The 13,481-nt window shown below is 42.1% G+C and overlaps 2 protein-coding genes across 4 annotated transcripts in view; both read left to right on the top strand.

Moving 5' to 3' along the window:
- The window catches only part of LOC309348823 (proto-oncogene Mas-like), a 36,619-nt gene that overhangs the window by 21,176 nt on the left and 1,962 nt on the right, over window positions 1–13,481 (top strand). For 2 of the 3 annotated variants that reach the window (XM_081874591.1, XM_081874592.1), the window contains exon 3: window positions 2,510–2,687. In XM_081874591.1, coding sequence (XP_081730717.1) covers window positions 2,669–2,687 — 19 coding nt within the window. In that variant the 5' untranslated portion in view covers window positions 2,510–2,668. Of the gene's footprint in view, window positions 1–2,509; window positions 2,688–13,225; window positions 13,418–13,481 lie in introns of those variants that run through there. The other variant, XM_081874593.1, reaches the window with a different exon arrangement.
- Window positions 12,594–13,481, top strand: part of LOC309348837 (proto-oncogene Mas-like) — a 32,499-nt gene continuing 31,611 nt past the window's right edge. The window contains exon 1 of the mRNA XM_081874616.1: window positions 12,594–13,232. The gene's annotated coding sequence lies outside the window, so the exon portion shown is untranslated. The remainder of the gene's footprint in view (window positions 13,233–13,481) is intronic.

Below are 13,481 nucleotides of genomic sequence, written 5' to 3'. Positions count from 1 at the left end.
AAGATGGGAGTAATTAGCCTCCTGAGTTTTACCTGGGGAGGGGGAAATACTGCCTCGTCTGCGGTGCCTATAAATCACCCCCAAGTTTGTAAGAAGGAGGGGGGTGAGGGCACTAGATGCACAGCACTCGTGTGAGGCCGCTCTCCTGGACACTACTTCTCACCGCGCAACCTGGTTGCAGGAGCTCAAAATAAACAATTAGTGAGCAGCAAATGCACATGTTTCGAGTGAAGAAAGGGAGTACTGACTGCTAACCGTAGCAACTTCTGTGAAGCTGAGCGACGGGCTGGATTCAACAGGAAAATAAATCAAGAAGATGCATGAAAGATGTTGGTATGTCGGAATGGGGCGGAAGGAGGGGAACTTTTCTTTTTTCTCTCTATGTGATTACCTAACAATCCCCCCCAAGAAGAACCGTTGCAACAATTGACATCAAGTGAGATAATTATGAACTGTGTGGAAATGAATTATTAACCAAAAGGATTTGTGTTGGGGAAGATCTGGAAAGGAATGAGGGCCTTTGGAATGACGTAGCTCTAAAAAGAGATTCGCCATGACAGACAGGCTTGTTGCAAGATTGACGATCAAGAGGGGGAGGAAGCCATGGCTCTGTTATCATACTTGACTCTGTGTTTGACTTGGCAGAACCCCCTGAAAAAGATCAAAGTGAGAGCGACAAGTTTGCGAAAGATAATGAGCAGATACTAAGACTGTTTTTTGGAAGTGCTGAAATACGTCTGCTGTCTGAATATGATTTTTGGATTAATGTGAAAATCCACACAGGACTATAATACGTTTGTTTCAATTCGCTTGTGGAGACTTTCAGAGGTTATAAAGAAAGGAAAGATATATGATAATAACAAGAAGAGTTGATTTGAAAAGGAAAACAACAAAGAGAGGAATGGACAGAACTGTAAACATTATATGGACAGAACTGTGAACATCAAAGCAGCAGTAATAAGAGATGACTGGATCCCTTTCTGAGGTCGAAACATGGGTACCCTCAACAAAATTTTGAAAAATTGGCTTTGTAATTTGGAACTAATGTGATTTGATTGGTTTGTCAATAAAAATTATTTTTTTTAAAAAAAGTATTGGAGCCTTCCAGTGAGCATTCAGGGCTAATTTCCTTAAGAATGGATGTGTTTGATCTTCTTGCAGTCCATGGGACTCTCAAGAGTCTCCTCCAGCACCATAATTCAAAAGCATCAATTCTTCGGCGATCAGCCTTCTTTATGGTCCAGCTCTCATTTCCATATATCACTACTGGGAAAACCATGGCTTTAACTATACAGACCTTTGTTGGCAAGGTGATGTCACTGCTTTTTAAGATGCTGTCTAGGTTTGCCATTGCCTTTCTCCCAAGGAGCAGGCATCTTTTAATTTTGTGACTGCTGTCACCATCTGCAGTGATCATGGAGCCCAAGAAAGTAAAATCTCTAACTGCCTCCATTTCTTCCCCTTCTATTTCCCAGGAGGTGATGGGACTAGTGGCCACAATCTTCGTTTTTTTGATGTTGAGCTTCAGACCATATTTTGTGCTCTCCTCTTTCACCCTCATTTAAAGGTCCTTTAATTCCTCCTCACTTTCTGCCATCATTATATGAATTCTGCATATAAGTTAAATAAGCAGGGAGACAATATACAGCCTTGCTGAACTCCCTTCCCAATTTTGAACCAATCAGTTGTTCCATATCCAGTTCTAACTGTAGCTTCTTGTCCCACATAGAGATTTTTCAGGAGACAGATGAGGTGATCAGGCACTCCCATTTCTTTAAGAACTTGCCATAGTTCGCTGTGGTCGACACAGTCAAAGGCTTTAGCATAGTCAATGAAGCAAAAGTAGACAAAGAATTTGTTTTTTTCCTTGTCACCAGGATGGATTGAAGAGTATATAAATAAAAATAAAGGCTTTAAAGAATTGATGCATGTGGGATTGGGCCGAAGTGTGCTGAAGTCAAACTAAAAAAAGCCTATTGGCCTCCTACACATGTCAAAGTTATCCCAACGGGGTTGGAAAAATAAGGTGATTAAGGCCTGCCAGCAGAACATCATGGGGGAGGAGAGTACTGTTGTGTTCAGAAGCAGTTGTGGTCTTCCTTGAACCATCTGTTTGGCCACTGTGAGACCAGGACAACTGACTGCAAGGGCCACTGGCCTGATCTAGCAGGACTCTCTTTTTTGTTCTTCAGATATATTTCTCCACCCCAGCCTACGTTCTTCCCTAGCAGAACCAACCGCAAACAGATTACTCTCTGAATACACTGGTTAGTCTTTCTGTTAATGGGTCAGGTGACACTCTAATCAATAAAGATGCTTCTCCAGATAGGGACAAAGAGAAGTTGGACTTGCTTACCATTTGCAAACTCTCTCTTCTCAAGAGTGCTTGCTTGGTGCAGTGAACTTTAGAAGGCAAGAGTCTCCTCCTGAGTTTGCCAATGCACAAAGAAACCAGCTTATCACACGATGCTGGCAAATGGATTACACAGAACTGAAGACACATGGACAGAATCCTACACTTCTTGCTAAGAACCAGATGAGGCGTCTTAACAATTTCTGAAAATCTTCCGATTACCTGCTTATTCCAGCACCACTTGCTGCTCCCACTCACCATGCTGGAGGGATGCTGATCCAAAGTTTTTGAGAGCAATGTGAATAGCTACTTTTGATGTCATTCATTAGCAAAGGTAAGAGGGGATCTGTAGCTGAATGGCAATGCTGTGCACCTTTGGCTGATAGGTGGGGCAAGCTAACTCCCTGGAGTGTTCTGTTAGAAGGATACCAGGTGGATGGCTGGTGAAGATGGCAGGAATTTTTGGTTCCCACATCCAGTCAGAGCAGCAAGTACTAGGCAGGATAGAGTAATGGTTTGTCTAATACATTCCCCATTGTTAAAATCTTGCTGTCTAATCTATTGTATTAAAATCACATTTTAATAACAATAAAATTACATATGCCTTCCCAATTCATTCCAGAATCACAAGAGCTGTTCAACTCCTTCTCACACTCGTCTTCTCCACCTCCCACCCACCGAAGTCAATGACACAGAGGTTAATTTCCGATATTATGGCTGAGTCAGAGAGCAGAAGAGGAGAATTTGAGTTCTAAAACGATGTGCTTACTGATGTTGTGAATGCAGTTTTTTTACTTAGAGGAAAGATCCACAACACATCGGCAAACTTCATTTCCCCCCAAAGCCTTTGAAACTCATAAGTTGTGACAAACATTCCTGTGAACCATATTCCTAATGTGTTTGTTTATCAGTCATTAATTCCCACTATAGCATGTCTCTTTTATTATTGTTTGTCTCAGTTTAATAGGTTGAGCTTTATAGCTAAAATTGGCTCCACATTTGTTTATTTTCTCCCAGTAGTAAGAGCTATACAAGAAAAAGCTCACAAGTAGAAATCCAGCAAGATGAGCAATGACGGCCTGGGATCCTGGTCCACTTTGAATGCTTCGTTGGAAGATATTGGAGCAGAAAATGAAACTGACCACCTAACCCCCCAGGATGGTTTTGATTATGAATTATCAACATATTGTATAGCAGACATTCTTATCCCCATTTTACTTATCTCCATTTTACTTATTAGCATTTTTGGAATCATTGGGAATGGAACTGTCATCTGGTTTCTTGTCTTTTGCATGAAGAGGAATCCTTTCACCACCTTCATCCTGCATCTGGCTGCTGCTGACCTTGGGGCTCTCATATGCTTATTTGCTTTTTCCATTATATATCTTCTGAGGTCATTTTTATATTTACTTCCCTATATGCATTTGATTTTATTATTGGGTTCCATTCTTTTTTTCTTCATGTACAACACTGGTCAATATCTGTTGACAGCCATTAGCGTGGACAGGTGTGTTTCTGTCGTTTTCCCCCTTTGGCATCGATGCCACCGACCACCACACTTTTCCACCCTTGTGTGTGCCACAATATGGATCACTTCTTTCCTGCTCATTGCAATCAACTTGATTGTTGCTTTTTTTACCGTTCCAGAGTATACCGCTTTATTCCACTTTCTATTGAATGCTATACTTTGCCTCCCACTCATGACTGTTTCCACTCTGGTCCTGTTTAGAAAAGTTTACTTCAGATCACAACAGAGGAAGAAGGGAAAAGCTGTAACAGCCATCCTACTTGCCCTCCTCTTCTTCCTCTTCTTAGATTTCCCATTTTCTTGCATTTTATTAATCAGTTTTTTCCCTCTAGTTATGGACTATAAACTGAAACTTGTTGTAATATCTGTTGGGTTATTATGCAGCTGCCTGAATAGCAGTATTAACCCACTGATTTATTTCCTGATTGGGAGAAACAAGAGGGCTCGATCCAGGCAGAGCATGAAGGTCGTACTTCAGAAACTTTTCAAAGAGGAGGAAAACTGCAGAGAGGAACAAGAAATTCCAGTTCAAACCCGGATGTGAAGAAATACTTCAAAATAGCTCAGAAAGCTTCATTTTCTATCTTTTTGTTGTATTTCTTCGTACTTTTTTTCCCCTGTACTCACTATTTTATTATTTTGGATTCGTTTACTCAGTTAATTTTTGTCCTCGTTTCAGGAGTATCATTAAAAGCCCCTTGGATTGCCCATTTGGCAGGATAAATGTTTTATATGTTTTAGAAAATGAAATAAAAATAAATGCCGCTTTAACAGTGTGAGTTGAGTGGGATGACTTGCTAAATGGTATAGATAACAGATTCATTGCCAAAGTGAATGAAGTAAAGAAATCTTCACATGTAGAGCTTGAATGTTTGAAGAAAACAGAAGAAAATATTTTCCACTGATTTTTTAAAAAGTGCATGATAGAACATTCCGCCTGTACAATCCCTATTTTCTGTGCTATTTGTCTAGAAAAAGAGCTGCAGAAACTCACCATAAAGGCCTGCCTTGTTCTGTTATAATTTCAATGGCACGCACTTGAGAGGTGCTGAAACTGAGTTCCAATTAGTTATGGCTGAAAAAGAGCGCTCCTTGTTATATGGATGTAGTGATATAGAAATTATAACGATGTGCATAAAAATACACAAAATTCTGCAATCCACACCTTTATAAGGCAATGTGACAATTAGAGGTGATTCATGACATCCGTGTTTCTCTATCTTTCCAATAAAGTTTTGGAAAAACACCAGAGCATACAGGGGGAGATGGTTAAATATCATGTCACAATGCACTTTCCACTCAATGCTAGCCATCAAGCCTACATCCAAAACTACACTAGACTCCTTTGCATATTGTTGAGATTGCAGTGTCCCGTGCACAGCGGAATGATGAGGAGTACGTGCACATACTCTATATTGCTTTATTTACATTTCAAAGCTGGTAGGTTACAGAAAAACATCTTGCCTCTGCCGGAGCAGAGAAAGTATCCTCTCTCCTCTAAAGCACGGAGAGAACAAAACACACACTGAACTGCAAAGAACAGTGAAAAACAGGAAACCAGTGTACGTCACATCCAGTCTCCTTTCCCGTGGGAAAACCCAACAGCACAGACTGTGGAATGTAAACACCTGTCTCGTGACAAGCACTTCGCTGCACAGTGAAGAGAGCAGAAACCAACATCCTCCCCCTTTCTGTGAACATCGCTGGGCAGCGTGTTCGTACAATATCAGTACAAACCCAACTTCTGCACATAGGTACAGTGTTGATCCCTTGATACAATCTTGGACAATACATCAGCAGGAATTTCATTACCTGGCATATAGGACACCGTTACGAGTCCCTTCTGAATACGTTCCCTAGCATGTTGCAACTTCAATTGCAAGTGCTTCGTGCTTTGCTTACAACCTTCAGAATTCAGCAAAGCCAAACATGCTTTGTTGTCCTGGTAAACCTGGATTGGACATTTGACAGGAATTTTCATGTCTTTGCACAATTGTAACAACCATTCACAATCTTTAAGTGAATAAGACAGTGCATTCAGTTCAGCTTCACAAGTACTTAAGCTAACTGTTGTTTGCTTCTTGCATGACCAATCAAATAGACCCTGATTGTACATATAGCAAACTCCAGACGTACTTTTCCTGTCTGTAGTGTCACTTCCAAAACTTGCATCTGCAAATATTTCAAGACCACCAGACTTCTGATTGTTAAATCTCAGTCTGTAATGCATAGTGCCTTTCAAATACCGCGCTATGCGTTTCAGAGCTTTCCAATCCTTAACAGTAGGATTGTTGACTTGTCTGCTTAGCAAATTACAGCTAACAGCAATGTCTGGTCTTGAACATCTGGCAATGAAGTTTAGCTTGCCTAGCACACTTCTGTACAGTGTAGTGTCAGAAAATGCTTCTTCAGTGTCATCTACCTGATAACCTGTTGTCATCAGTGTGTCTACAGGGTTAGCATCCATCAGGTTCAGTTTGCTTAACACATCAGCAATTTTCGGTGACTGGTGTACTAGAATGTTACCATCTTGATCTCTCTCTATTTCCAGAGATAGGTAGTTGTTTACCTCACCAAGATCTTTCATGTCAAAGTGCTCTTTCAGTTGAGCTAGGGCGTTATTGTACATTGTGACATCCTTCCAAAAGAATAAAAGATCATAAACATAAAACAAACAATACAGTTTCTTTTGCCCCTCCTCTTTGACAAATACACATGGATCAGCTTTCTCTTGCTTAAAACCTAGAGAAAACAATACTTCAGTGAGTTTTGTGTGCCAACACCGTGCACTTTGTTTGAGACCATAAAGGGACTTCTTCAGAGCACAAACAAATCCCTGTTTTACCTGTACGCCATCAGGTGGAAGCATATAAAGAGATTCATCTAGAGATCCATACAGAAAAGCTGTATTCACATCATGGTGACTAATGTGTAGGTTCTCCTCTGCAGCTAGCTTGAGCATAAGCCTAATGCTCTCATACTTCACTGTGGGTGAGTAGGTCTTGTGATAGTCTTCACCTGGTACCTGTGCAAAACCTCTGGCTACCAATCTGGCTTTGTGTCTGACTATCTTGCCATTTTGATCAGTCTTCGCTTTGAAGACCCATTTGCTTCCAAGCAGTTTCATTCCTGGAACTACTGGAACTAGGTCCCATGTTTTGTTCCTTTCCAAGGAATCAAGCTCAGCCTTCATGGCATTTAACCATGGCTCAGCTTCCTTTGAATCCAAATCCTGGATTTCTTGGAAACTTGAAGGTTCAAATACCTTCTTGGAGCTTTTAACAGCTGTTACTGCTATCTTAGCAAATTCATCAGCAAATCTCTTTGGAGGTCTGCCTTTTGTGGCTCTTTGTGACCTGCGAATTAGCCGTAGGTCTTCAACACTCTCCTCTTCCTTCTTAGGAGAAAAGTGGCCTATTGTGAACAATGGTTCCTCCAATTCTTGATCAGAGCTTTCAGAGGGTCGCATAGAGGCTTTCGCACTCTTGAAATCCTCTGAATCACCCGATTCAGTTTCAGACTCAGAATCAGAACCTTCATCAGTGGGTGTGGGTTGCTGTGGCTGCTTTTGACTATCCTCAGTCTCATCACTGTCATCAGGATAACATTGGAAAATTCCCACATTCTCCCCCCACTTGGCATTGTACTCAACACTTCTTGTGAGCTTAATTGCCTTTGAGTCAGTCATCATTATTCTGTAAGACCCTTTCTGATAACCTAGAAAGATACCATGCAATCCACGCTTGTCTAACTTGGAGTTTTGTGGTGAGTGAACCCACATGTCAGAACCAAAAATTTTCATGTGTTTGATGTATGGCTTCTTGCCAAACATCTTCTCATAGGGGGTACAACCAATCGCTGAAGATAACCTGTGATTATAACTGTAAGTGAAACATGAGAGAGCTTCGGCCCAATAACTCTCTGGAAGATTTGCATCATGCAGCAAGGTTTTTAACCCTTGAAGCAATGTCTGATTTGCTCGCTCCGCAAGACCATTCATCCATGGCGAGCGAGGACTAGACAAATCGTGTTGAATTCCTTTCTCAGTCAGAAAAGCTTCAAACTGCTGAGAAGTGAATTCTCCCCCGCGATCACTGAAAAGAGTCTTTACCTTCTTACCATGCACATTTTCCAACCAAGCACAGAATTCCTTGAACCTTGGAAATGCCTCTGATTTTTGCTTGAGATTGTACACATAAATATATCTGGAAAATGCATCAATGAGAACCATGAAGTACCTATTTCCACCCAAAGAGGGCGCTAGTGGTCCAACCAAATCAGCATGAACAATTTGGTATGGTTCTGTAGCTTGCCTACTAGACACCTTACCTTTTGCAGCCATTTTCACCTTGTTTGCTGCGCATGCCTTGCACTTCATGTGGTACCTGCAGGGTTTAATAGTCATACCTTCAACCAAGGCAGGCATTTTAGATACTGCCTCAAAATGCAAATGACCAAATTTTCGATGAAAATCATGAATACATTCTGCATGCAAACTTTTGTTAGTACCTGCAATGCAACAAGTGTCATCCTGCACAACATCATCATAATACAAAACATATAAACGATCAACATATTCAGCATACAGTACATAATCATTTTTCTTTGTGATGATGCACCTTTTGTTCTTAAAGGAAACGTCAATTTTCCTTTCATTCAGCTGTCCAACGCTGAGCAGATTATGTTTGGCATCCGGCACATAAAGTACATTCTGTATCGATAAGTCCAAACTGTGAAGAACAGTTCCGTAGCCTTTACTGGGGATTATGTGGTCATCCGCCTGGTGAATCGCACCTTCCTGCGGTGTAAAAGACACGAACAGTCGCTTATCGTTGCACATGTCGTGGGTCGCTGCTGAATCAACCACGAAGAAAGATCTAGACGTCTTCTGGACCTCTGCAACCTTTGGAGTGAAGCGTGAGACCATTGCCTTGTGCTGCGTTGTCCTGGACACTGGACCTTTGCCTTTGCTCTGGCCTCTTCCACGCGATGAGCTTCCGCTGCGCTGCTCTGTCTTGGCCCTGGGATATTTGCATTCCCTCTTCATATGGCCTAGACGTCCACACGAGTAGCATTTCACTGCCTTCAAAGCTTTGGCGCCATCTGGTGGTTCCACTGCACTATGGGATGACGTCTGTGAAGTCTCCCCCTTGCCCATGCAGCTATCACCCTGGCGATCTGCTTCATTCTGAATCATGGCAGTATCACAGGCTACTGTGAGTTGAGCATTTGGCTGATCAGTGGTAACAGATTCCCCACTTGCTTCAGCCAGCCTTCTGCAGCTAGCCATCATGACTCTGGCATTAGCCTTCTGCGTCATCTCTGCTGCTTTAAACCATGCTGCTTTACTGCTGCTTCAAAACCTCATTCCAAAGGCAAGTTCAAAAGTGCTTTGTCTCTGCTGCCTTAAATCATGCTGCGTCACTATTTTCTGCAGCTGCTTTAGTCCAAAAGCACTTTTAAAAATTACTTTCGATTTTCCCAGCATAGGAACTTGATCCTTTGACCCTTGCCTATGCCCGGCAAACGGCCTTAAAAGTTCAAAGTCCAGCCATAAAGCCATTAATTAGAAGCTGGCAGGCTGCCCGGAGCAGTAGCACATACCTCATCAATCATCTTGACGCGCAGAGCAGATAAGACCGGTCCGTCTCTCTGTTCCCTTGCCGGAATTCCGACCCGACCTCCGGAGTCCATCCGTCAGATTGATCGCGTTTTTCTGGGCCCAGGACCAAATATTGTTGAGATTGCAGTGTCCCGTGCACAGCGGAATGATGAGGAGTACGTGCACATACTCTATATTGCTTTATTTACATTTCAAAGCTGGTAGGTTACAGAAAAACATCTTGCCTCTGCCGGAGCAGAGAAAGCATCCTCTCTCCTCTAAAGCACGGAGAGAACAAAACACACACTGAACTGCAAAGAACAGTGAAAAACAGGAAACCAGTGTACGTCACATCCAGTCTCCTTTCCCGTGGGAAAACCCAACAGCACAGACTGTGGAATGTAAACACCTGTCTCGTGACAAGCACTTCGCTGCACAGTGAAGAGAGCAGAAACCAACATCGCATGGTGAAGAACCAAAATCACCATGGATAAAGACTCACCTTGACACACCATCCTATTAGGAAAGATAGGGAGGAAGCATGAGAAAAAAGCAGTCAGGTGAAACCATGCAGTCCACTCTGCACTGCAGAGCAAAGAGTCACCCCTGGACATGGGAGAAGATGACAGGGCTCCTCTTAAGCTGATTTGCTTTTCACTGGCACAACTTAAGTGACCCACCACAGTGTGCAAAGACTCTAATGCAATTGAGAGGCAGCAAGCTGCTCACATAAAAGGCTAGCCAAAAATCAGCCTGAGCAAGTAACACTCATCATCAGAATGGCACAAAGCACCTGATGAGTAGCAGGGAGAAATTACTGTCTTCAATCCTAGCTCCTGGAGTCTCTGTCTCTGTGTCTGTTTCTCTGTGTCTGTCTTTCTGTCTGTCTGTCTCTCTCTTAGTGGCGCTCTCTCTCTGTCTGTGTGTGTGTGTGTGTGTATGCGATTAATAAATATAAATATGATGCTTCAAAAGAGAGGAATTAACTTGATTTTGGACACCTGAAGAAGGATAGAGCCCAAGGATTGAGAACTGAATTTGGTCTGAGGTGCAGATCTTCAATCACCCCCATGATATTTTGGAATGCTTTTGCATATCATTATTGCATAAATGGATATATATTTCCTTTCCCCATAAAATCAGTTTTGGTTTTGATGCTTTTCTAAGTGTCTCCTCTCACAGGAAACACCCAACTATCTTCTGCAGAAGTTCAAGCAAGATAGCTCTGGTGGAAGATAACAATGCCCTGGCATTTAACGGTCATGAACATGTGCCCAGTACAGTCATACCTCAGGTTACAGATGCTTCAGGTTGTGGTTTTTTTGGGTTACTCATGTGCCAAAACCCGGAAGTACTGGAACGGGTTACTTCTGGGTTTCGGTGGTTGCGTGAGCGCAGAAGCGCTAAATTGTGCTTTGCGCATGCGCAGAAGCGCCAAATCGCAATCCACGCATGCACAGACACACTGCTGCAGGTTGCGAATGCTGCGGGTTGTGAAAGGGCATCCTGCACGGATCACATTCACAACCCAAGCATCCACTGTATACTATTCTCATACAGAGTCTTCCATATTACATATTTAAGTCTCATGTGCAGTAATATCAAGCTGATACTTCCCATGTTTGGGCTCCTGTACCCAAAACTATACCACCATTGCATAAGAGGCATGTTTTGTGTAGTGCTGAGAGGGGCATAAAAACCCCAGAATAACCCAAAGAAAATTCAGTGGAATTGGATATGGAATGACTGAATAGAAAAGAAAAAAAACTAAGAACCAGGTGGTAGAGGGCATGATGTAGGTCTCTTTCTCTCTCTCTCTCTCTCTCTCTCTCTCTCTCTCTCTCACACACACACACACACACACACACACAGAGAGAGAGAGAGAGACAGAGAGAGAGAGAGAGAGAGAGAGAGAGAGAGAGAGAGAGAGAGAGAGAGAGAAATACCATTTCTCGTTTTGGCTAGATTGCAGCCTTATTCAGATTGAGCATTTATTTATTTTCTCTACTATGACTTCGACCACCTGTAAACTGGACCATGACAGGAACTTGTTCTACTCTGAACTCAGTATCTTATTATTATAAATTTATTTGTTAATATCCACAGGTTGTATATCTCTGGGGAGACATAGAGGTAAACCCTCTTTTCATTATTTTTAACTGCAGAATTATATATTAATATTATTTTTTGAATTTATATACTGTCCTAAAAGTCTTCCAAATAATGACAAATCAAAGCAAATCATTCCATATTACAATAATAGCAATACCACCAATTATATATTCCAATTATTTAAAAAATTCAAAAGGGGACTCCCCATGCTCCAGATATCTACAGATATTTTCTGCATTAAAGTCTCTGCATTCTTCACTATTTTCCATTTTCATAACTCTGTTTTTAACCATGCTTATCTTCTCAATCCATCAGTCGCTGTTTCTGTGACTCACTATCTTTCTAAACAGTTCCTTATATTATGAACACACAGGAGGCATTTCTTATTCCATATTATACTCTATCCAATTATTTTTGAAGTGCAGTCCTCTTTCTTTGATCTCTCCTTCGTTCTTCGTATTCTCATTAAGGCTATGGGCTTTGTTCCAAAGTTGAAGTTGGTGGCGGCCCGTTTATATATGTTTTGGGTTTGATGCTCTTGTAACTGTCTCCTCTGACAGGAAACACCCAGAAGTTCAAGCAAGATAGATCTGGTGGTAGATAACAAAGCCCTGGCATTTAACTCTCAAGAGCATGTGCCCAGTATACCATTCTCACACAGAGTCTTCTATACCACATATTTCAATCTCATATGCAGTAATATTGAGTTGATACTCCCCATGTTTTGGCTCCTGTAGCATAAAAGACATAAAAACCATAGAACAACCCAAAGAAAACTCAGTGGAATGGGATATTGAATGAGGGAGTTTGGAAAAAACTTAGATCTTGATGGAAGGCGGCATGCGGTAGGTCTCTCTCTCTCTCTCTCTCTCTCTCTCTCTCTCTCTCTCTCTCACACACACACACACACACACACACAACACACAATCCCTTGATCTGGCTAGATTGCAGCCTTATTCAGACTGAGAATTATTTTTTTCTTTGTCGCCAAGATGAAATGAAGAGCACTTGATATCAATAAATAGAGGCTGTAAAGATCTGGTGCATATGGGATCGGACAGAAGTGTGCCCACACCCCATCCAAAAAAGTAGATTGGCCTCCGACACACGTCAAAGTTGTCCCAACGGGGTTGGAAAATTAAGGTGATCAAGTCCTGCCAGCAGAACATCACAGGGGAGGAGAGTACTGTTGTGTTCAGAAGCTGTTGTAGTCTTCCTTGAAGCATCTGTTTGGTCATTGTGAGACCAGGACAATTGACTACAAGGGCCACTGAACTGATCTAGCAGGGCTCTCTTTTTTGTTCTTCAGATATATTTCTCCACCCCAGCCTACGTTCTTCCCCAGAAGAACCAACCACAAGCTGATTACTCTCTGAATACACTGGTTAGTCTTTCTGTTAATGGGTCAGGTGACACTCTAATCAATAAAGATGCTTCTCCAGATAGGGACAAAGAGAAGTTGGACTTGCTTACCACTTGCAAACTCTCTCTTCTCAAGAGTGCTTGCTTGGTGCAGTGAACTTTAGAAGGCAAGAGTCTCCTCCTGAGTTTGCCAAATGCTATCCTGAGACCCAATGTGGAATACAATCATCTTATCACACGATGCTGGCAAATGGATTACACAGAACTGAAGACACGTAGGAAGGATCCTAGACATCATGCTAAGAGCCAGATGAGGCATCTTAACAATTTCTGAAAATCTTCCGATTACCTGCTTATTTCAGCACCACTTGCGCTCCCACTCACCATGCCGGAGGGATGCTGATCCAAAGTTTTTGAGAGCAATGAGAATTGCTAATTTTGGTGTCATTCATTAGCAAAGGTAAGAGGGGCTCTGTAGCTGAATGACAATGCTGTGCACCTTTGGCTGATAGGTGGGGCAAGCT

The sequence above is a fragment of the Podarcis erhardii genome (assembly GCF_964252035.2).
Source record: "Podarcis erhardii genome assembly, chromosome: 8".
NCBI lineage: Eukaryota > Metazoa > Chordata > Lepidosauria > Squamata > Lacertidae > Podarcis > Podarcis erhardii.
The sequence above is the reverse complement of the archived record's forward strand: the minus strand, read 5'-3'. Positions and strand labels throughout refer to the sequence as shown.